Raw genomic sequence first — 25,518 nt, 5'->3', positions numbered from 1 at the left:
CCTTGGAGCTCTAATATGGGAATTAGTTTGCATGCACACATATTACTAAAAGTTTTAGCCTCTACACAATTACCATCCTTCAGAAGTATGTGGGCCAGGTGTCACTTTGTGCCCAGAGCCAATTCAGTGTCACTACTGCCACTTTAGAGCTCAATGATCAAGCCCATGCTCTTTCTTAACCTCGCTTTGCTGAAAATGTGTTCAACATCAGGAAGCACTCACCCCACACTGCCCACTGCCCACGAAAATACCATATAATTAGGTCAACAGTAACAGTTGCTGATTGATTTTCTTTTCTGGCTGTGATGTTATTCTGCAAGTGTTTGTTGATTTCTCGAATTATTTCAAGTAATTCCAAGTATTGGTGTGGCATTGTGCTTTAACTGACTTCAAGACTTTGGCTACTAGGTGTTGGTCCGTTCATCATACTTCTTCGACTGGGGCAATGAGCAGAGGGCATCCAGAGCAGAACAGTTGGCTGGAAGAGGGCGAGGGGTCATGGCCTCTCGGCAATGAGCCCAACATTTTCAGAGAGAATTTCTACTGGAACATCATTGAGGACAGAAATGTGAACTATCTGGGGTTCCTCAATCTTATCTTAGGAAAGGAAACTGGGCAGGTGGCGGAAGTGTATGTAGGGGAACACTTTGGGAATAGTGACCATAATACAGGAAGTTTCAAGGTAGCTCTGGAAACAGATAAGTTTGTTCCTCATGTTAAGGTCTTGAAGCGGGGAAGGCTGATCTCACTAGTATAAGAGAAGACCTGGCAAAGGTAGATTGGGAGCAGATGCTTGTGGGTAAAACAATAGCTGACAAGTGGGAATCTTTTAAAAGAGAGCTGGTAAGAGTTCAGGGCCAGCATGTTCCAGTAAGGATGAAAAGCAAAAATGGAAAGATTAGAGAACCTTGGATGACAAAGGATATTAAAGGTTTGATCAGGAAAAAAAAGGAAACATATGGCAGTTTTAGGCAACTGCATTTGAGGGAGGATCTTGAGGAATATCGTGTGCATAGCAGAGAACTTAAGAAAGAAATTAGGAGGGCAAAAAAGGGCCATGAACTATCCTTAGCAAGTAAGATTAAGGAGTATTCCAAGAAATTTTTATAAGTATATCAGAAGCAAAGGGTAACCAGGGAAAGAATGAGTCTCTTTAGGGACCAAAGGGGTAATCTATGTGTGGAGCCAGGCAATGTAGGCAAGGCCCAAACTGAATATTTTTCATCTGTATTCAGCAAGGAGAAGGATGTGGAGGATAGTGAGTTCAGAGAGGGGTACATGGATAATCTGGAGAAGGTCAGTATTAAGAAGGAGGAGGTATTAGATGTCATGAGATGTCTGAGGGTTGATAAATCCCAAGGGCTAGATGAAATCTATCCCAGAATGCCCTAGGAAGCAAGGGAGGAGATAAACAAGTGAGTCCTGACAAAGATTTTTGCATCTTTCTTGCCCACAGGAGAGGTGCCAGAAGACTGGAGGATAGCTCAAGTTATTTTTTAATCTAACAAGGGCTCAGGGATAAGTCTGGTAACTACACACTAGTCGGCCTTACATCAGGAAAATTTTTGAAGAAGATCCAGAGGGATAGGATTTACATACAGTTGGAAAGTTAGGGGCTGATCAGAGATAGTCAGCATGGTTTTGTGCAGGGGAAATCCTGCCTCATTAATTTGAGGTTTTGAGGAGTTACCTAAGAAGACTGATGAAGTCAGGGTGGTGGACATTGTCTATGTGGACTTCAGTAAGGCATTCAGTAAGTCCCACATGGTAGGCTGGTCCAGAAGGTTAAGGCATGTGGGATCCAAGGCAAACTGGCTTATTGGATATAAAACTGGCTTGGTGATAATAGAGGATTTTCTGATTGGAAGTCTGTGACTAGTGGTGTACCACAGGGATCAATGCTGGGGCCCTTGTTGTTTGTAATATATATCAATTACCTGGGTGTGAATGTATAATTAGTAAGTCTGTGGATGACAGGAAAGTTCATGGTGTTGCAGTTAGTGAGGAGGTTGTCTGAGGTGACAATGGTATGTAGTTGGGTAAAGTGTTTGCAAACGGAATTTAATCCTAACAACTGCAAGATGATGCAATTTGGAAAGTCATATAGGGGTAGGACATTTCCAGTAAATGATAAGGTGGCAAGGAATGTTGATAAACAAAGAGACATTGGAGTTCCCTAAAAGTGATAACACCGGTAGATAGGGTGGTGAAAAAGGTATATAGCATGCCTATCTTCATAGGTCAGGGAAAAGAATATCAAAGATGGGATTTTATGTTGCATCTTTACAAAACACTAGTTCTACTGCACATTGTATTGTGTGTAATTCTGGTCACCACACTAGAGGAAGGAATTGGTTGTACTGGAAAAAGTGCAGAAAAGCCTGGACTGGAGCACTTTAGTTATGGGGAGAGATTGGATAGGGTGCATTTGTATTCCCTGGAGAGAAGGAGGCTGAGGGGCGACCTGATAGAGGTATATAGAATTATAAGAGGCACAGATAGGGTATATAGTCAGAATCTTTTTGTTACATGGGAGAGATATCAAAAACAAGAGGGCATAGGTTTAAGGGAAGAGGAATGAGTTTTAAAGGGAATTTGGGGGAATAGATTTTTACACAAAGAGCGGTTGATATATGGAACTCACTGCCAGAAGAAGTGGTGGAGTTAGATACGATCACTGCATTTAAGAGACATTTAGCCAGACACTCAAGTCGACAAGGCATAGAAGGATACAGACCTAGTCAGGGCAAATGGAATGAGTGTGGATGGGCAGAAAGGTCAGTATGGACATGGTGTGTGGTATGACTCTATGCCTCCATTACTCTATTCAGTTTGAGTGTCTACATTGAAACCTGACAACTGCTTTAGCCATAACTGCAACCCTGGAGCAGTGGGATTGATTGGGGCAACACCTTCCATGTTCATGGACCCTTCCAGGATGGAACCTCAGGAATTTGCAAACAGCTTATCATCTGACACTGTGACAGAAGGCTCTCGGTCACTCCAATTCAAAGATAAATAATTACTTTTAATTTTGTTTTACCAAAGGTCAGCAAATAGAGAGAACAAACAGCTTTCCTGGGACCTGTGGTCTTCCCAATATTATCAGATGCCATTGGTAGCACATGAGCCAGTTGCAAGTGATGGAAGTAATCTGAAGCTTAAGAATTGCATTCTCTTAACATTCAGCTCCAGCCCGACCATAGGCAGTGAATCAAACAAAAAGTTGTATTCAGGTCACACATTTAACATCGCAATATATTCTAAGGCATTTCACAGTTGCGTTATCAAATAAAAATTGATATTGAGATACACAAAGTGATCTTGGAACAGATCAACAAACTGAGTTTTCGAGCTTTGTGGAAGGAATTCCAGATGTTAGGACTTTTGCAGCTGAGGGCATAGCCACTCAGGTGCAAGGATTAAAATCAGGCATGCTCTAAAGACTGGGTTTGGAAAAGCTGAGTTATCTTGGCAGGGCGGAGAATAGATTGAGAAAGATGAGGAAGTGGACAGATTTGAAAACAAAGATGAGAACTTTAGATCAAGGCTGTTCCCTGTCCAATATCCTGTGAGCCAGCATAATAACTTTAATCTGAACAGTCTTTGTGCCAGCTACATTTAAGCCACCACAACAAAGATGAGAGAGAAAAGGACGATTCACAAATATCATAAGCCTGCTGTGAGGCCGGTGGACATGCACAGCATTCAGACAGTGAAAGCTACACTGCCACACAAACTGACAGAGCAGATGATTGGCTTCTCTTCCCTGGATCTCACTGGAGGACCCCTGAAGTAGACAGCAGAGTAAGACTGATGAACATACGCACATACAAATTAGGAGAAGACATAGGCCACTCAACCCTTCAAGCCCATTCTATAATTCAATAAGGTCATAGCTGATCTGATTGTAAACTCAACTCCATGTTCCTGTCTAGCTGCAGTAACCTTTCACCCCTTTGCTTATCAAGAGTCTATCCACCTCTGTCCCAAAGACTTGGCTTTGGAAGGAAAAAAGCTTCACCAGGCTTTGGAAGGAAAAAAACTCTTCCAAAGCCTGGTGAACCTTCTGAGAGGAAATCTTTTGCCTCATCTCAGATTTAAATGGGCACTTGCTTGTTTTTAAATAGGGGTCCCTAGTTCTAGGAGACTGCAGATGCTGGAGTATGGAGCAGCAAACAACCTGCTGCAGGAACTCAGTGAGACGAGTTCCTCCAGGAGATTGTTACCCATAGTTCTAGATTCTTCCACGAAATAAACACCCTCTGTACATAAACTCTGTTAAGATCTCTCAGGATATTATATATTTCAATCATCCTCTCTCACTCTTCTAAGCTCCAACAGGTATGTCGAGTCAGTCCAACCATTCTTCATAACACAACCTGTCTATTCCAGTAATAGTTCGAGTAAATCTTCTCTGCTTCCAACACATTTGCGTCCTTCCTTAATTAAGGGGAACAATACAATACATAGTACTCCTGATACAGTTTCATCAATGCCCATATAGCGAAAGCCAAAGCCTTCCCACTTCTGTATTTAATTCCTCTTACAATAAGTGATAACATTCTGTCAGCTTTCTTAATTGTTTGCTGTACCTATGTATTAGTCTTCTGCAAGTCATGCACCAGGACATCCAGATGCTGCAACGACACAGCTACAGCATCATGAGTGGTGAAGGGCACAGAGCACAATGTGGGCAATGTGGAAAGGTGCAAAGAGAACCATTTTCACATAATCAGCAGCTTGTTCATCTGAAATAAAACAGAAGCATGATGTATGATACTTCCAGGACAGGTTCAGATTTTGTACTTCCCTTTAAGAGATGGAAACTAGCTTTAAGCAATGCAAGCTGGCTTAAGTGAAACAACCACAGATGGTGTTGACCTCGTGCTAATGCATACAGTCAATCAATAGCACGGTTAGTGCTAACCAGGTGCTGAAATTATTCAAAAGATCAGGCACACAAAGAGCGTGTACTACCTTCATTATAATCAATGGGTGCAGGTTAATGGCACACCACAAAGCCATGCCCATTTGTAGACTCTATCCAATTTAGCACTGTAGTACTGGAGGAAAAATAGGGAAAAAGGAATTTCCTTAGTCAATTAATATTACACAGGCCTTCCCTCTAATGGCTACTTCTCAGGCTGAATCCTTATAATTTTTCCCTTTCCATTGCAGATTACAGAATCATATGTAGGTTTAATTCTTGTAAGTGTAATGAAAATATTAACTTCAGTGATCATATGAATTTTGTGGTTTACTTATATAATTTTAACAGTCTTAGTGAGAAAAGGCAAATGATCTTTGAATGCCATTTTCACTGCAGCTGCAAGTTTAAATCCCAATTCCTAAGCTATGTAATATATTTATGAACTAGTGTATTTCACAAGTAATTTGAATTTGTATAAATACAATGTTGCCAAAAGATTTTTATTTTTACCACTCTTTTATTCTTTGCCTGAGAGAGAATAATTACATTGCAGCTAATCTGAAATTTATTTCTCTAATTCTAAGAATCAGTTAGCAAATTCAGCATCTTCCCCAATCTATGACATACACTGACAGACATTACAGTATTTCCGATCTTTTTTTTAATCTGCATGCAAGCAATGTGTGAAAGGAATTGTTGTTTAGTATTATCACAAAAGATAAGGTGCAGATAAAAGAATATCATCTCAGAAAGACAAGCCTTTAAGCATCTTGGGTCTTGTGTAGTAACAGTCAGTGAGTGATAATTTGGATAAAATATAGCCTCAAAACACAAATGTATTTTTGGCAGTTGTTATAAAATAATTATTTCAGACTGTTTGTGAAAGACATTTGTTTCATAATTTATATTCCCAACTGATTAAATTAGGTTTGTTGATATTCCACAATCCATTTCAACATATAAATGCTTATTAAAACAATAATGTGTAGTATCTCCCTCAGGATAAATGAGAATAAATCACAAATTGCTAATCCATAAAGTATAATATTCAAGTTTTCAATAACTTTCTCCTGAAATAAAATTCAGTATGAAAGATAAAATCAGATTGCAAATTTAGCTAAACCATAAATATTTAAAAAAGAAAGCTGCCAATTCCACTGTTGTACCCTTCAAGCTCGAGATGTTTATTAATTCTATTTTGTAGTTTATAGTCACAAGTATTACATTTTGAAGTGAGCTGAACAAAAAAGCTCATATTTCATTAATTGAACTCAATTCTGAGTCATTTAGTGTTTATACTTAAGCTATATGCTCAAATTCAGCTGTGTAAAATTAGTTCCAGTTTGGCCTAGTTAAAGAAAAGGAAGGACACAATTTGACAGTCACATAAAGATACTTCAGTTTGCCTAATATTTTGCATATAACCAAATTGCAAGCTTTTATTGAATAAAAGCCTAAGAACTAGGAACAGAATTTGCATCTGGACCTTCAAGCCTCCCCTGCCATTCATCAAGATCACAGCTGATCTTCTCCCTCAGCTACATTTCCTGCATGATACCCAAATCCCTTTATTTCCCTTAATGTCCAGAAATGTATTGATCTCTGTTGTGAATGAACTCAAAGCCCTCCAAGATTGAGAATTCCAAAGATTTACTACCCACTGAATGGAGAAATTTCTCCTCATCTCAGTCCTAAATTGCTCCCTCTTATTCTGAGACTGCTATCCCTAGTTCAGACCTCAGCCAAGGAAATCATTCTCCCTGCAGGCACCTTGTCAACCCTGTAAGAATCTTGGAGGTTTCATTGAAATCTCCACTCATTTTTCTAAACTCGAGGAAATGCAGGCCTAATCCATTCATTCTCTCTCCACATGGCAGATCTATCATCCCAGGAACCAACGGGTCATTTCTTGCTACACTCTCTCTATAACAAGAATATCCTTTTTAAAGAAAACCAACTATGCATGATACTTCAGGTGCAGTCTCACGAAGGTATAATGTAATTGCAATAAGGTGTCTTCACGTCTGTACTCAAGTCCTCTTTTAATAAAGGCCAGTGTTGTCTTTCTAATTGCTTATTTCACCTACATATTAGCTTTCAGTGACTGGAGTAAAAAGGTACTTAAATCCCTTTGAACATCAACATTTCTCAATCTGTCACCATTTTACAAATAGTCTGCCATTTTGTTTTGTGCATTGATGTGGATGACCTCACATTTTTCCACATTGTGTTCCATCTGTCACATTCTTGATCACTCATTTACCTTGTCTATATGCCCTTTAAGCCTCCTTACATTCTCCCTACTCAAGCATCCTCCCTGTGCTCACAGCCTTAAAACTTAAGAAAGAAACATTCATTCCCAGTTTCCGTCTGTTAACCAATGTTCAGCACATGTCAGTACATTAGCTGCAGTTCCATGTGCGCTGATCTTGCTGACCAACCGCCAGTGTGGAACCTTATCAAAAGCCTTCCAAAAATCTAATTACACCACATCCACTGGTTCCCTTTTATTTATCTTACTAGTCACAATCTCAAAGAACTCCAAGAGAATACAAATCCATGCTGACTTTGCTCAATCATATTATTATTTTCTTCAATTACATTCTTCATTATAGATTCTAGCGATTTCCCACTACAGGCATTAGGATACTGGTTGGCAGTTCCCTGATTTCTCCCTTTCCTTCTGTAGTGGGGTCACATTTGCTACCCTTCAAACTGCAGGGACCATTCCAGAATCTGTGGAATTTTGAAAGATGATAACAAATGCATTCATAGCCACCTCTATAAAACCTCTGCGATGTAAATCGCCGTGTCCTTTGGATTTATTGGCTCTTACCGATTTTTCTCACAGTATTTTTTACTAATGCTAATTTCCTTCAGTTCCTCATTCATCCTAGACCCAGAGTTCTCTAACATTTCCTGAGGATTTTTCTGTCTCAAAGTGTTGGTTTAATTTCTCTGCCTTTTCTATATTCCCTAATATAAATTCTCCCCATTCGTCCTGTACACACTGCTCATGGCGAACCATCCATGATGTTGCTTCTTGTTTGTGTTTCCTCCTGTGAGTGCCCACCTCTTTCTAAGAAACAATGCAGTGGGAATTCATCTTCTGTTGAACTAAGGCTGTGATATTGTAACACTTGTGCATTGATCTCCACTGATACCATTGACTTCTATGGAACTGAGCTTTAGAATCAGAGTTCAGTGCACACACATTACTACATCACATATTTTGTGCATACAATAGGATGAATTTGTCCCTGGCAATTTATACAATTAGTGCTAATGTAGATATAAACAGTAAACTAAGTTAATCCAGCAGTCTTGTTTATATAAACTCCTATTTGTATCTTTCAGAAATATCTCTCTCGCTAACAGTTTGATTCAACTATTTGTTTTATATGGGGTGTAAGGTTGAAATATTTATTGATATTTTTCAATAAAAATACAGCATCAGTTTTTCCTGCTCCCATTTTCTTTGGATCTGCACTAATTTAAATGTGGTTTATCTTTAAATTCTTTCAGTTCTGGTGAACAAATTTAATCTAAAATATTAACATTGTTTTTCTTGCCTCAGATGCTGAGCATTTCTGGCATTCCTCCATTTTTGTTTCAGATTTCCAACATCCCAGTATTTTGCACTGTTTAAGTTAGCGGTCTGTTTTGAATCCACTTGGAACATTCTAGTTTTTTAGTTAAAATCATATTCCATGCTTTTGTGTTGCAGCAGGAAATTAAATGCATATCAAAAGTGATGCATGGCAAAAAAGCTGTCTTTGAAGAGAGAAAAATAAGGTATGGCTTCCAGATGGTAATTATTGTTTTATTTTCTTAAATTGGTTGATAAGTTTAATATTTCTTTTCTAAACTATTTTAGTGGCAAAGTACCAAGTTATTTAGTTTAATTTTTATCATCCATTCATCCCAGATATATGGGAAATAGTTGAAAATAGATTGTGCTTGGTGAATAAACTAGTTCCAATTCTTTTGGTGCATTATTGAAAATATTATAACTTATTGGATAGTTGTCCATGGTTTAGTCAACAGAGAAGGAAGAGTCAAAGAACTAGGGGCAGTGTATGTTGAAATTGTGGGCTTTTATTTGAATAATCTTAAAATTACCTTTATTCAAGGATTTAATGCTCTGTTGTGGTTTGATTCCAAACTAAATTATGTGGTACATGCTCTCTTCCAGATGTGATACCAGGTATGTGTTTCATTTTGGTATCCATCAGTAGTCAAAGGATTGGTTTGTTACTACTCATCTCATTAAAAAAAGATTCTGGACTAAGGGAACAGCTATGTTGATAATATACTATTGATTTATCAAACCACATTTTGACTGTTAGAATTTCAGTTTTTCAATACTTATTTTAAATTACTGTTTCTAGTTGCAGAATATTTAACAAATATTACTAGACTGTACAAACTTTATATGACTTTTTTTCCCTATATGTTCCATTCTTAAAAATAATTAAACTTTGAATAATAAGTTTCCACTTTTGTGTTAAGTTTCCAACTTCTTCTGGAGTACAAGATCCAAATATATGAGATATTAACTGAGGGAAAAATATTTGATGTGAATTTTTGGATTGAGATTGTAGAAAATGAGGACATAGTTATATTCTTGGCTATTTTCCTCCTGATTAGAATTAAATAATGGACTTACTTGTAATGTGCCAGTATTTGAAGTGCATATTGTCGACAACCTGATATACTCAGAACCTTGTAAAGGTGTCATTTAAGCCATGGAGAAATCTTGATTTAATATTCTTAATAAATGAGGCATATATTTCTGCATATGTTTTACACTTTATTACTATTATATTAGAATTTGTTTTAGTGTCACAATAAATGAGTTAAAAACCAAGAACAGGAATCATTTTCTTAGTATATAGGAGACTAAAGATTAATGGCCAGAACTACTCAAAAGAAAAGGATAAAATTATATCAAATAAAAGATTGTAAGAAAAAAAATTGCAAGCTTATAATTCAATCAAAACTGTCTATGTTGTAATCTCAGAAAATATATCCAAAACATTTTATGAGTTTGAGCTGAACCCCAAGATTGAATTACAGGCCCTGTTTCTCTGCTTGTGTGCAATATGGAATGTAAGTACATTTTTCCTGTGGAAAACCGAATTGGCAACACATACCATTCATTGCAAGTGTGTTGCACTGCAACCCTTTGTCGTAAGGTGACCATGCTGGAATAACGCTAACAATGTTGTACAATCTTGAATGTAATGGCCAGGAAATAAAATCATGTCCTGTGAATAATAGAAGGTCATAGTAATTCTCTGTCCAGTGCAGCTTGTAAAATTGCCAAAAGTCTGTTTGTAGCCACTCCGGTTTCTATGTTTTTAGATAATTTTGAAATCACTTATCATACTATTGCATGTGCTAGTCACCTTCCAAACTGGTGCCTTGAAAGTAATAACAAAAGTTGTGAGGTTAAAATAATGTTATCAGAGGTTGTGGCAAACTTGAAAGGTGAGCCATATCTTTACTGCCATAATTTTTGTTTGTTCATAAGCTGTTGCAACAACAACACAACTTGGATTTATGTAGAATATAGCAAAGTGTCCAAAAGCAGTTCATTGGAGTATTATCAAACACAATTTGACTTTAGGGTCATCTAAAAGCAGGAAAAAGAAGTGAGGTGTGGGGGGTTAGAGGTGAAATACAAGAGATGATGAGGGGCGAGACTGTGAAGGGAATTGAAAACAATGATGAACATTTTAAGACTGAGGAGTCAACATAAGCCAACGAGCACAGGATGATGGGGGAACAGAACCTAGGGAGAGACAGGCAGCAAAGCCCCACAGAGGGTAGAACACAATGGATAAGATCACATTCAGCAGACCTACTTGTACAACTCCCTGCCCACGCATGTTAGAAGTACTCAGGAAAGACAATGAGTGGGAAACTGAGAGAGGATGGAGGAGAGAATAATGAATACTGTCATTGAGAGCAGCAGAAATGTTCAAAGAAGGATTTTCTTTGAGGTATGTAAAATAGTAATTTAGCATAGATTAGGTAAATGAGGAATATTCAAATTAAGCCAAGTTAGGAGGATTTGATGGCATGGTTTTACATTAATTTCATGTAAATCTATACCAATATGAAGAAGAACATATTCAATGATTGATTCACGTATAGGTTAAGCTGCAGGAAGGTAGCAGAGACAAACTTATTCAGTATGTTAAAAATGAAATTTGATCTGAACTGGGAGTATTAGGGTACCAATGAGTGGATTGAATGATTTTTGGGGTAACATTTCACCTCCCACCGAAGTTGTCGAGACTTTGTAGCAGTCTTTAAATATCTCAGATACTCAGAGACATTCAAAAACTATTAAAAATCACTTTAAATAACCGAAAACAAGTTAAGAATGTTAAAAATAAATAAAAACATTAAGAAGACAATGTAGCACTAGAAAAAATCATGACCTATATTAAAATACAAGGAAGTAAAAAAATTAAATAACATAGCCTTTTCCTCCCAATCTCCAGGCTGCGTGTCCATGTTCCAGTGAATGACTCTGATCCTAAGGCAGATGGAGAAAGGGTACCTCTGCTCAATCAGGCCTTGTCATTGGACTCCAAGTGGAGTCCAGCAACAGAACAGAATGACAGATGCATTGGCATCTGTTGTTCAGCATTACCAGATATGCAGAGCTTTCACCTATGTCTGAGATTTACTAACCTGGGAGCTGCCAAATACCAGTGATTACCCTCAGTACCTTGGCTACAGCCAGAATAACTCACCCCTCCAAATACAAAGTCTGATAAAAAGCTATACGATGAACAGAGTCACTGAGAAAGATTTAGATCAGAAGCGGAGCAAACGTCTCACACTGCTAGGGAAACATTACTTCACAAGATTGCAATAGACCAAGAACGTACCTTGCCCAAGCATGTAATAATTACTGAGCTCCAGACCGTTATTCAAAGCCAGAGACACTTAAGGATGAAATTGCCTTCAAACAAAACAAAAATCTTCTGGCACTCATCTTATCCTTCTGTTATCTTGAAGCTTGCTAAGTGTCGAGATACACATTTGTTACGGTTTGATACTACTATATAAAATTGCAAGGCATGCAACTGCACATTACTCTTTGCTTAGCAGAAGAGGATCACAAAAATAAATATCAGGTCAATTTCAAAGATTTTTTTGTAAATTACCAGCAGGTCATCTCATCTGCTGGGAATACTGCTCATAAACAAATCTTAAAATATCTCTCCAAGTTTGTAAGTTATTTGAAGCTCTTCTCTCAGCTCAATTGTTATTAGCATTGTCTGGAGAATTTTTAATTCTGTTTCTGCGTGACACTTGCTCTTTTCTCCCCTTACTCCTTCACTTGCTTACCCCAGTTTCTCTTTTGATATCAGTTATGGCACTAATATCTTGCCATCAACACAACAATTAATACTGCATATGTTATTAATAATAGCTGCCACCTGTTTCCTCAGTCTGTTAACATTTTGCATTTATTAAAATTCTTGAATATGTTTTCTCATGAAGCATTACACCCAAGTTGAGACTATGCCCGGAGCTCACCTGTGGGTTTTGGACACCTTCCAACTCCAAACACTCAATACTTCTACACCACACACCATCTCGTGGTGCTACCTGCACAATATTCCCCCAGTATATATGCTCTCCAGTTCTGTTACCTCCAGTGGTTCCATACACCAACCAACGCCACATTTACCAGCTTTCACCAAAACCTTCTCACCAATGTCTCCTTACGTTTTCAATTGTCTCCCTCAAAATATCACCTTTCATTAGCCACAGTCTTCCACATTCTCAGCCTGTATTTTCTAGCCATTTGCTACCTTTGACAGGTATTTCTATTCAAAACTTTAAATGCACTTCTTTTTTCTGGAATGTGGGCAGCATTTATTGCCCACTGCAAATTGCCATTGAATGTAGGGTTTGAACTCAATCTTGCAGTCAGTGCAAAATTAAAGAGGGAGTTTCAAGATTATGACTCAACAACAATGAAAAATTAGTAATGTACTTCCAAATTCAGATGGTGTGGAGCTCGGCAGGAAGCCTACAGATGGAGGTGTTCCCATGTGCCTCCTGCCCTCATCCTTCCATATGGTAGAGGATGCAAACTGAGAAGATGCTATTGGAGAAGCCTTAATCCTGTAAATGTCATCCACTGTAGCCGCAGCATCCTAAGCATCCTATCATGGAGGGAGGAGATGCTTAAGAAAGTCGATGGGGTGCAAATCAGGTAGAATGCTCAGTTCTGGATGATATTGAGCTTAGTGAGTGTTCCTCCAGGCAATGGTTCACCAAAGGTGTCTGACCTTTCATCTGCTCTTGTAGCTGCAGTACAGTTAAGAATGTCCGACTTATGGACAACTTCTGCTTATGAACGAGCTCCCATAATATTATTAAATTTAGAAGTCTGACATACATATATACATACATTCATTCCTACAAACAACAGAACTAGTTCTCTCTCTCTCTCTCTCTCTCTCTCTCTCTCTCTCTTTTCTCTCTCTCTCTCTCTCTCTCTCTCTCTCTCTCTCTCTCTCTCTCTCTCTCTCTCTCTCTATCTATCTCTCCCTCTCTCTCTCCCCCCTCCTCCCCACCTCTCTCCACTTTTAGTAATTGTACTTGCTCATCAGTCCCATGTGCTGTGGAGGTATGGTTACCATATTGAGTAGTGTATTTTCCAACATAAACAAAATCGACTTATGGATGTACGTAAAAATGGAACCCGAACAGCCTGTATTTATACATTAGGCTGATGGAAATGTTATTGATTGCGAAGGAGAGTTGTTAGTCCCTCGCTTGATGAGAATGATCAGTTTTTGGCTCTTGTGTGGTATGACTACTTCGTAACACTCGACAACCTTGAACGCTGCCCTGGTTTACTGCTTGTAAGCATGTGTTGCTCGGATATCTGAGGAACTGCTGAAGGAACTGAGCATTGTTCAATGTTCACGGAACGCCCACGCTTATAAGCATGCTAGAGTCAAGATCATTGATTTAGTAAGATGGTTGAGCATAGAATACTATTCTGAGCAATTCTGAGCAATTCCTGCAACAATGTTCTGAATACAGGTGATTGGCCTCCATTGTCACCTGCTATCATGCTGGTTGTGACTCCTCCCAGTACAGGGTCTTTCCATTGATTCCCATTGTCCTCATATTAGTGGGGGTCCTTGATGATGCTCCTCATTGAACTAGACTTGGTCATGTAGTTTCATGGAAAATGATGTAGTGAGGGTTACTACAGGCATGAGGTTACAGGCCATGTGGTAAAAGCCTTCTGCTGGTGATGGTCCACAGGGCTTCATAGATGCCCAGTCTTGAGCTGCTAAGTTGGTTCTGAATCTCATTTACTTGGCACAGTATCATGACCACTTGATGGATGGTATCTTCAGTGCAAAAGCAGACCTCGTCTTCAACCAGTCACTCCTCTCAGTCACTTCTGTCATGTGTGGCTGGTAAGAAATGGGTGGATTGGTGAGGAAGAGGTTAAGAAGGTTCTCTTTCTCAGTGTCTGTCATGTGTCCAGTCTGGCTGTTCCATCCTTCATGACTCAACCATCTCAGTAAATATTGGTGCTACTGATCCACTCTTGGTAATGGATATTGAAATGAACTACCTTGTTAATCTTCCTCCTTGCTACTTCCCAGTTAGAGTCGCAAAGTCATTATCATACATAAACAGGCCTTTGGCCAGCCGTATCCATGCTAACCAACTATTACCTATCTATACTAATCCCTTATACCAGCACTTGGTCCATAGCCTTTTATGTGTTGGCAATTCAAATGCTAGTCTAGATACTACTTAAATGTTTTGAGGTTACTTACTGCCTTCCAGATTCCAACCATACTCTGAAGAAAAAGGTTTTCTTCCGATTTCCTCCAAACCTTTTACCCTTTACCCTAAACCTACACTCCCTGCACGTCCTAGCTTTACATACCTCTGCTCTGGGAAAGTTTCATACTTTCTACCCTTCATTAATTTTTGTATACCTCTGTGAGGTTCCCCCCCACCCCATCCTCTTACACCCCAAGGAAAAAAAAAGTCTATCCGGTCTTTCCACATAGCTGAGATGCTCTGTCCCAGGAAACATCCTGGTGAATTTCCTCTTCACCCTCTCCATTGCAATCATGTTCATCCCATGTCGACAATAACTGTGCACAGTATTCCAGCTGTGGCCTATCCAATATTTTATAGAGTTACACCATAACCTCTCTGCTCTTATATTCTACACCTGAGCTAATGAAGATAAGTATCCCATATGCCTTCTTCACCACCTTATCCACCTGTGCTGCCACCTTCAAGGGTCCTTGGACAGATATGTCAAGGTCCTTCTGTTCCTCAATACTCCCTAAAGCCCACCATTCATGGTGTATGTCCTACCCTTATTAGTCTTCCCAAAGTGCATCACCTTGCACTTATCAGGATTAAATTCCATCTGCCACTGCCCTGCACATCTTGCAACTGATCAACATCATTCAGTAGCCTGAGACTATCCCCTTCATTATCAATAACATTAATTATTTTCATGTCATCTGTAAACTTACCAATCATTCTTTCAATATTCAGATACTACACATTGTTCATGAAGATAACAAACTGTAAGAGTCCCAGCAGCAATCCCTGTAGTACACCACTAATCACAGACTTCCAATCACAAACAAGAACAGCCTCCACTATCATCGTCTGCCTACTATTACCAAGCCAGTTTTGGAACCAATTTTCCAACTTGTTCTGGATCCCATGGGCTAAAATCTTTTAGACTCACAGGTCTGGCGTATCCTTGTTGCCCTTTTTGAATAAAGGTACCACATTTGCTCTCCTCCTGTCATCTGTACCTCACCAATGGCCAGCGAAGATTTAAAAATCCCTGAAAGGGCCCCAGCAATCTTCCCCTTTGTCTCCAATAGCAGTCTGGGATACATCACCTCAGGCCTTGGGGGCTTATCCACCTTTAAGCCCATTGACACGTAAGTAGTGTTCAGTCTGAAGGAGTCTTGATTCAAGTCAGCTGAGGGCGATGAGTAGGAAGTTCCCTTGCCAGTATTTTACCTGATGCCCCTATATTTTGACTCAAGATGTCACAATGTCAAGAAATCTGTGGCCAATCCCTTGCATCTATTTAATACTGTACCACCACCCCTTGTGAATCTGTACTGCTGGTAGGACTGGACATGCTCAAGGATGGTGATGTTGACGAAAGGTTATGAATCTGTGGATAACTAGACTGTAGAGCAGCTCTTCTGATTTGGATACAAGTCTCTACATCTTAGTGAAGAGGAGTTTGCAAGGTCCGCTGGGCTTAATGTGCTTTTTACAAACCCTTGGCCTGGGTCAAAGCCAAAGAGAGAACAGCACAGATACTACACAAATGAAATAAAAACATAAAATGCTGAAAATACTCAGCAGTCAGGCAGCGTCCATGGAGAGAAACATGTATGTAACATTTCAGGTTAATGACCTTCCATCAGAACTGGGAAAGGTTGGAAATGAAGCTAGTTGTGAAGTGCAAAGGTAGAGGGAGAGGCAGAGTGAAGAATGAGGAGGGTCTGTGGTACGGCGGGAACTAAGTGAGAGTGAATGACACAAATTGGGGAGGTGTTGGCTGAATGAGGCTGGTAAAGATATATCCGGAGGAAGTGTAAATCAAAGGAGAGGAATGAAATCTGAAACACCAGAAAGAAGACAAATTAAACAAAAGTTGGAAGTGTGAGAAACAAGACTAGAATGGCTGATTATGTGAAATTCAGTGTTGAGTCCTGAGGGCAGTAATATGCCAAGACTGGAAAATGAAATGCTCGGAGGTCTATCCATTTTTCTTATTATTATTATTTTATGTGGTGCTTTTATATATCTGAGAGACTTGCTCGGCTGCTTCAGAAGGCAGTCAAGTGAACTGAGTGGATGGCACAGTGTCACAGCCGTTGATTCTGCTGCCTCACAGCTGCTGGGACCCAGGTGCAATCCAGACCTTGAGTACTGTCTGTGTGGAGTTTGCACGTTTATTCCATGGCCATGTGGGTTTCCACCGGTTGCTCTGGTTTCTTCTGACATCCCGTAGACATGCCAGTAGATGCTGGCTGTTGTAAATATCCCTTGGTGTAGGTAAGTGGCAAAAGAACCAAAGTGGTGTTGATGGGCATATGAGAGGCAATAAAGTAAATGGGACTGATGGGTTTTCTTTGCTAGGAACTGGCATGACCCAATGGGCTGAATGGTCTCCTGGTGGGCAGGCACAGTAGTGTAGGGCAGGCACAGTAGTGTAGCAGTTAGCATAACATTATTACAGTGCCAGCAACCCGGGTTCAATTCCAGCCACTGTCTGTAAGGAGTTCGTACCTTCTCCATGTGCCTGTGTGGGTTTCCTCTGGGTTCTCTGGTTTCCTCCCACATTCCAAAGATGTACGGGTTAGGAAGTTGTGGGCATGCTATGTTGGCGCCAGAAGCGTGGCGACACTTGTGGGCTGCCCCCAGAACACTCTACACAAAAAGATGCATTTCATTGTGTGTTTTGATGTACACGTGACTAATAAAGATATCTCATCTAATCTTATCTAATCATTGTATGTAAACATTGCTGTTGGTCTGCAGGTCACATATGGACTCAGCTAAAAAGGGCTGCAGATTTCCTTTGCAGAAAGGCACTGGTCAATCACCCATTCTAATGGGATTTGAATATGTCTCCAGACTACCTCTGGGTTACTAATCCAGTAACAAAGCCAATATTCCATTGGCCCCATTGGGCCTTTCTCACCTTCCTGTATCCCCAAGGCCATAAGAGTTTAAATGTGAACTCTAAGGGTAACGGTAAAGGAAAAGGGGAAGGGGCCAGAGTGAGACCTTGAAGATCAATCAAAGAAGGTAACTAGAGTAACGGAAGAACTACAAAAGCACTGGGATGGATTTGATGAGAAAATGAATCAGATGGAGTGATGGACGTCACAAGAGTATGTAACACCAATAAACAGAAAAAGGAAGAAAGCATTGAAGGCAAAGGTACAAAATGAATCCAAAAATATTGGAAAAAGAACAGTCAATTTTCCAGAAAAACCTTCCTTGGGTGGAAACCGGAAGCAAGTACTCAAGTGAGGAGTGTTCTGATACTTTTATTATTTGACCTTCTAGCAGCTGGGTTCCATTTTGAGAGTACGTTTGTAAAATCTACCTCGTAACATACTGTGTCATAAGAACTCAACTATATTACAACTCACTATTTATTGCATGGGATAATAGGTTAGTCATTATAAAATAGTATGCTCTCCAATTCAGTAAGAGCAATGGCACAGGAGATCTTCGAATTAAACAAAATAAGCGTGCAGAAGACTGACTAGACAATTTAATGAGCACATTATTTTTAGAGCACCTAAACAGTCATTAACTTTTATAGTTCTTACATTACGCTAATAAAAACTGTTGTGTTCTGTGTTACCTTCTACTGCTATAGTATGTTTCAGAATATTAAAATCACCAGGCTACTAACTGCAATATCTAATAAAATTGCCATTGGTTTCATGATTGGATCAAAACATTCCCACAGTGCAAAGGGACAGGTCGACAACTGAGCATTGCGAACAGATGGCACCAACCTCAGATAATGTAATGTGAAATTAATCACAGTCATTATCATCACAAAAGGGATTCACTTAATTCCTTTAGACACAATCAGCATGATCAGTGGTTTACCTCAAAACGTTTTACACCTTATAATTATTTCCCACTCCTTTGAGCTAATAATAAAATTATTTTACTGCATACAGGTCAGTTAGCAATGTCATCTCAGCTGACATCACACACATATAATTCTTGCAGCTCACCCATTCATTACCTTGCATACTACTATTCCCCTTGACTTAAAATTGTTTTCAATTCACGGTGATTATGGGTAGATCATTTACCAAAGTATTTTCAGCATGAATGAGTAATTGGCAAAAAATACAGCAGTAGTTTATAGAAAATAGGTTATAGTAGTTCAGATTCAAAAACATTGACAATTATATTGTTTATTCATGAATATTTAAAATAAGATTGTATGTATTTTAATTTTAGAAAATACTAATTATTTTTTAAAAATCTTCATAAATAAATACTTGCAGTGTCAGAGTAAATTATTTGTAGTCACTTTTCTTGTCTGTCAAATTATGGATAAGATAAAGCATCCTACAACAGCATTTTGCCATTCCCGTGACGCTATTATAGCGCCAGCGACCAGGGTTCAATTCCCGCCACTGTCTGGAAGGAGTTTGTACATTCTCCCCGTGTGTCTGCGTGGGTTTCCTCCGGGTGCTCCAGTTTCCTCTCCCACATTCCAAAAAGACATACAGGTTAGGAGTTGTGGGCATTCTATGTCGGTGCTGGAAGAGTGGCCACACTTGCGGGCTGCCCCCCAGTGCATTCTCAGTAACACAAAGAGACACATTTCACTGTGTGTTTCGATGTACATGTGACTAATAAATAAATATCTAAATTATCTAAAAAGCTACCCTGCACATTGTTGTTTCAAAATCTACTCTTAGCCAGTGATTGCATTCCCTGAGCTGATGGTATGAATTGAAACTGGTCATGTTTACCTGCCAGATCCTCACACATCATATCCTATCCATTAGCATGACACCATCTTTTCTAAAAAACCAACTACCTTTCACATCGGTTCCTTTGCCAGCTCCTTGACTGATTTCTCCAACGTCCTCTTTGCCAGCGTCCTCACCTATTCCGAATTCCACTCTCTTGCTCTCATTGAACTCCAGTGGATCCATTGCTCAGCACATGGATTGTAATAAAAACAGAAAATAATGGAAATACACAGCAGGTCAAATGACATCTGTGGATGGAGAAACAAAATTAACATTTGACATCAACAACCTTTCATCAGAACCAAGAAATGTTGAAACTTAAAAGATTTTAATTTTCAGAGAAAGCGGGTAGAGGAGAGAAAGGTCTGTGAAGAGGTATAAAACAGGAAAGAGTAAATAATATGTGATGGGGTATAAAACAGGAGAGATTAAATGACAAAGGGAATGTTGGTCCATAGTGAAAGAGTGTGGTTATTGAACAGGGTAAGAAACAAAAGATTGGTTTGGAGGAGTTGTAAATGCGAGAAACAGAATCATTATCTGAAATTCCCAAAAAGAAGATACTGTAGCCTGCAAATTGGATCCATTTGTGTAAATTATATACAAATTGCAGTTGTAACTGGCTTAGATTGCACTGGCACCTATCAGAAAGCTGGCCCCTGCACTCACCTTAATTCACCCAATATTTTCCCAGTGTCAGTCCCAGGTCACAGGCCTCTTCCATTGCTGGCATAAATTGAAGCTTTTAGGTATAATCTACGACCTTTATTCATCACTTAGAGTACATTGCACAGAAATCAGCAGTGAGAGAGACTGTGTTGTGACACCAATGTCTTGCATGCAGCATCTGCGTGCCTTACTTTCTTTAGGTCGAGATTCAGTGATGCTCCCTTTGCTATCCCCAAGATCAGCCACACCTCCCAGTAGCATGGAGCCCCTCCTGGCATGGGACTCAGTCGAGGCAAACCCCCACATGGAGATGGCCAGATAGACAGGAGATCACTGTGTCCATTTCCCCTGTGTCTTCCCTCACCTGCAGCTGTACTGTCGAGAGTTTTTTAGGCTCTGCCATGTTTCCCTGTGGGCAACACAGTAATGACACAGAAGCTGCAAGTTCTTCTCAGAGTTCCTAATGGAAGTTTTAGTCTATGTAAGCTTTCCTTGTAACTCAGGCCCCCAAGTCCAGGCAACATCCTGGTAAATCTTTTCTGCACTCTTTCTAGCTTAATAACATCTTTCTTATAATAGGGTGACCAAAACTGTACACAATTCTCCAATTGCAGCCTCACCAATGTCTTAGATAATTGCATCATAACTACCCAACTCCTATAGTCAATGCCCTGATTGATGAAGGCCAGCATGCCAAGTGCCTTCTTCACCACCCTATCTACCTATGACACTGCTTTCAGCGAACTATGCACTTGCACTTCTAGATCCCTCTGCTCCATAACACTCCACAGGGCCCTACCATTCGCTGTATAAGCCCTACCCAGGTTTGATCTCCAAAAATGTGATACCTCACATTTATGTGGATCAAAAGCCATTTTCCAATCCTCAGCCCACATAACTAGCTAATTAAGATCCCCCTGTAATTTTTCATAACCTTCTACACTGTGAAAGTCAACCCGCGCTCTGTAATAAATCAAACAGCAGAACCAAAGAACTTATGATTAATGCTTTATTAGTATAATGCTAGCGGGAGTGGGGGATACAGAGAAAGAGTAAACAGTGTAACCCAAGCTCTGTTCTGATCCCACTCGAAGATGCCTCAGTTAGTGTGTACCTTTTATACCCACTTCATGAGAAACCTTCGTGGGAAGTTGCACTTACTGCGGCAATTGCTTACAACAAGCTTTAGCAAAACAAGATATGTCTGAAAAAACCTCTTTCTTTCTTACCCTCACCTGGCCTCACTTCCAGCCATAACTATTGTCACCCCATGGCTGAGGTAATTTCTTACTATGGGAATAGCTGACTGTCAGGAGACCAGCTGCATACCATTAACCCTTACATTGCCGGCTATTAACCCTTGCGTTCCCAGTTATCTTTTACAACACTATCTACAACACCACCTATTTTGGTATCACCTGCAAACTTACTAACATGCTCGTACATTCAAATCCAAATCGTTTATATAAATTACAAACAAAAGTCCCAGCACAGACCCCTGTGGCACACCACTGGACACAGGCCTCCAGTCTGAGAAACAACCCTTGACCCTCACCCTCTGCTTCTGACCACTGAGTCAATTGTGAATCCAAACATAAATCCAATTCGCTATCTCCTCCTCAGAATCAGAATCAGATTATCACTGACATATGATGTGAAATTTGTTGTTTTGCAGCAAGCAGTACAGTGCAAAGACATAAAAATCTTAAATTACAAAAAGAAATAAATAGTGCAAAAAATTGAGGTAGTGTTCACGGGTTCATGGATCTTTCAGAAATCTGATAGCAGAGAGGAAGAAGCTGTTCCTGAATTGTTGAGTGTGGGTCTTCAGGCTCCTGTACCTCCTCCCTGATGGTAGGAATGAGAAGACGGCATGTCCCGCATGTCAAGGGTCCTTAATGATAGATGCTGCCTTCTTGAGGCACTGCCTCTTGAAGATGCCCTCAAAGGCAAGGAGGGTTGTGTCAGTGATGGAGCTGGCTGTGTATATAACCCTCTGCAGCCTCTTGCAATCCTGTGCATTGGAGCCTCCATACCAGGTGGTGATACAACCAATCAGATTGCTCTCCACCATACATCTATAGAAATTTGTAAGAACCTTTGGTGACATACCAAATCTACTCAAACTTCTAACAAAGTAGAGCCACTGGCGTGCCTTCTTCATGATTGCATCAATGGGTTGGGCCCAGGATAGATCCTCTGAGATGTTGACGCCCAGGAACTTGAAGCTGCTCACCCTTTCCATCACTGACCCTTCAATGAGGACTGGTATGTGTTCTTCTGACTTCCCCTTCCTGAAGTCCACATCAGTTCCTCAATCCCATGCGATCTAATCTTCCAGACTCATCTGCCAAAGTCATTTGACTTTGTCAAAGGCCTTGCTAAAGTCTATATAGACAACATACACTGCCCTACACTCATCTACGCTCTTGGTTACCTCCTCGAAGAACTCCATAAGGTTTATCAGATAAGATTTCCCACGCACAAAGCCATACTGACTATCCCAAATCAGACCCTATCTCTCCAAATGATGGTAGATCCTGTCCCTCAGAATCTCCACCAGCAATTTACCCACCACCATTGTCAGACTCACTGGCCTGTAGTTTCCTGGGTTGTTTTTGCTACCCCTTTTTAAACAACAGTACCACATTAGCCATCCTCCAGTCCTCTGGAACCTTACCTGTGGCCAGAGATGAAGCAAAAATCTCTGCAAAGGCCGCCGCAATTTCTTCTCTGGCTTCCAACAAGGTCCGAGAATGCACCAGGTCAGGCCCTGGGGATTTATCCATCTTAATGCACGTTAAGGCCCCCAATATTTCCACCCTGCTAATTCAGATGTGGTCTAAGACAACACCATTTATTTCCCCCATTTCGTTAACTTCCATCGTTTTCTCCACAGTAAAAACTGAAGAGAGGTGTTCACCAATCTGTGTTTGGTCTCCCCAATGCAAATGAGACCACTTTGAGAGCAATGAATACAGTGTGCTAAATTGAAGGATGCACAAATACATCAGTGCTTCAACTAGAAAGAGTTAATGTTGTCCTGGACAATGGAAAAGGAAATCATGAAAAGGCATGTGATGCAAAAGCCAGAGAAGATGTCATGGGAAGGGCAAGCTGAAAGGGGAGGGGTTGGAGGGATGGGGAGTGGTCAGGTACATCAAGTCAAAAGTGTCAAAAATTGTGGAGGAGAATCCACCAAACATGAAGCTTGGATAGCGAAGCCAGGAAAATTTTTGGAAGTAAATAGAAAGGCAGAATATTATTGCATTGTGCTGATCAGAGGGATCTGGGAGCCCTGTGTATTAACATTCAGGCTCAGCAAGTAATTAGTAAGGCTAATGGAATGATAGACTTTTTTGCAAGTTGGCAAGTCCTGCTACACTGTGCAGAGTTTTGGTGAGACCTCACCAGGGTACTGCATTTAATATTGTTCTCCTTATTTAATTGAAGATATAATTGCCTTGAAGGCAATGCAGCAAAAGTTCATTAGATTAATTCCAAGGATGAAGCAATTGTTCTGAAGAGAAAAGATTGAGCAGAGTGGGCCTATATTTTCTGAAGTTTTGAAGAATAAACATTGATTTCATTGAAACGTACACAGTTATGAGGGAGAATTACAGGTTAAATGCTTTAAGGATCTTTGGCAGGTGAGTTTAGGAATAGATGGTGGTGTCTTGGAGTAAAAGGGTCATTCATTTAAAATTGAGGAATTTTTTTTTCTTTCAGAAGGTTAGTAATATTTAGAGGGCTAAGGCACTGGATCATTGAATATATTCATGGCTGGCACAGATGTTTGGACTGTAGGAGAGTCATGGGTTATGGGAAACAGGTGGGAAAGGGGAGCTGAGGCTGAGATCATATCAGCTATGACTTCATTGAAAGGTGGATCAGTCTACAGGGTCCAGACAGCCTCGTCCTTCCCCTATTTATTTTCTATTTTATGTAACCCATTCTTGAAAAGGAAGAGGAGGGGAGAGTGCAGAAGAGCAGGAAATGGAACCCTGTCGACTATGGTGGGGAAGAATCTTTGGGTAAGGAAAAAGGAAGACAAATTGGATTCTGTGGTGTAGAAGGTGAAGCCATCAGAACAAATGTGAAAGAAGTGAGGAAAATGGGGGAATGGAATGGAATCCCTACAGAAAGCATTTCTAAGGTAGCTGTGGGAATCCATGGCCTGTAGTGGATATTGGTCCTGATATGTAAATCCTCCAAGTTTCATGACACCTCTTTCGACCCATGTGCCTGTCTGAATTTTTAGTTCTTCTGCTTGCTACCCTCTCCCCTGAAGTATAAGTAGGGAAGTTCAGGAAGGGAGGAGTCAGAGGTGAACCATGTGAATATGAGATCAGTGAGGAAGTTGGTAGCAATCCTGATGAAAGCTTCAAGTTCAGGACTTGAGCAGGAAGCAACACTAACAAACACACTGGATAAAATAATGAGGGTGGAACCAGACAAGCAATGAAATTGAAAACGCTCCACATATCCCATAAAAATGACAGCACCTCTCTTTTTCTTGAGTGGAAGTCTGTGGATCAAAGAAGTTGAATCAATAAGTTCAGCCAGGCAGAGGAGGGTGGTATTGGATCTCAGTACAAGGTGAATGGGTGTCCTGTTAGGAGAAGGAGGTGCAGAGCAACAGCACACCCACGATGAAAATGAAATGCCTGAGGTCAGGAAGCTAGAGATGAATAAGGTGGTGGAGGGCAACAGAAGCATCACAGATCTAAGTGTGAAAAGTACACAGAAGAATGGAGTTCAACACAGGAAGAAATGCTGAAACTATGGGTTTACCGTGATGTGTGGATTTTATGGAGGAGGTGGAAGCAGGCTGTGCAAGGCTGGGGGTCCATGAGGTTGGAGACTGTGGAAGGAAAGTCTTCAGAGGAAATGAGGTCAGTGACTCTTTCAGAAACTATGGCCTAACAGAAGAATGGCCAGGGAGAATGACAAATCCTTACTTAACCTTGTTTCAGCCCTAGACATCTGTTTGAATTCCTAATTCTTCTCTGTGCTACCAAACCCACCATAGATAAGAAACCTATCAGTCCCCATGCTGCTACATTCTGTGATTCTTCCTCTTAGTCTTTCCAACTTACTTGACTTCACAACTTCTAAAACCTCCTCAAAACCCTTCTCATCAACTTAATATTCAATTATCTCTCCCAATCTGTTCTCACTCAGTTCCTGTTGATTCACACGTCGCTTTATGAAGTACTTCAGTGAATAGGCAACATCAGAGCAAGCTGTTGCCAGCTACATTTTAAGAACATTTGAAAATGTAGTTTTGAAGTATAAGTATTTTTTAATCTTCCTTAAGATAGAATAATA

General features: G+C 40.1%; 1 protein-coding gene across 1 annotated transcript in view; it reads left to right on the top strand.

Annotated features, from left to right (window-relative positions):
• Positions 1–8,669: 8,669 nt before the first annotated feature.
• The window catches only part of tnrc6c1 (trinucleotide repeat containing adaptor 6C1), a 253,511-nt gene continuing 236,662 nt past the window's right edge, over positions 8,670–25,518 (top strand). Inside the window, exon 1 of the mRNA XM_052033048.1 lies at positions 8,670–8,728. Coding sequence (XP_051889008.1) covers positions 8,688–8,728 — 41 coding nt within the window. The 5' untranslated portion in view covers positions 8,670–8,687. The remainder of the gene's footprint in view (positions 8,729–25,518) is intronic.

The sequence above is a fragment of the Pristis pectinata genome, chromosome 18 (assembly GCF_009764475.1).
Source record: "Pristis pectinata isolate sPriPec2 chromosome 18, sPriPec2.1.pri, whole genome shotgun sequence".
Lineage (NCBI taxonomy): Eukaryota > Metazoa > Chordata > Chondrichthyes > Rhinopristiformes > Pristidae > Pristis > Pristis pectinata.
This window is presented reverse-complemented; position numbering and strand designations above follow the sequence as displayed.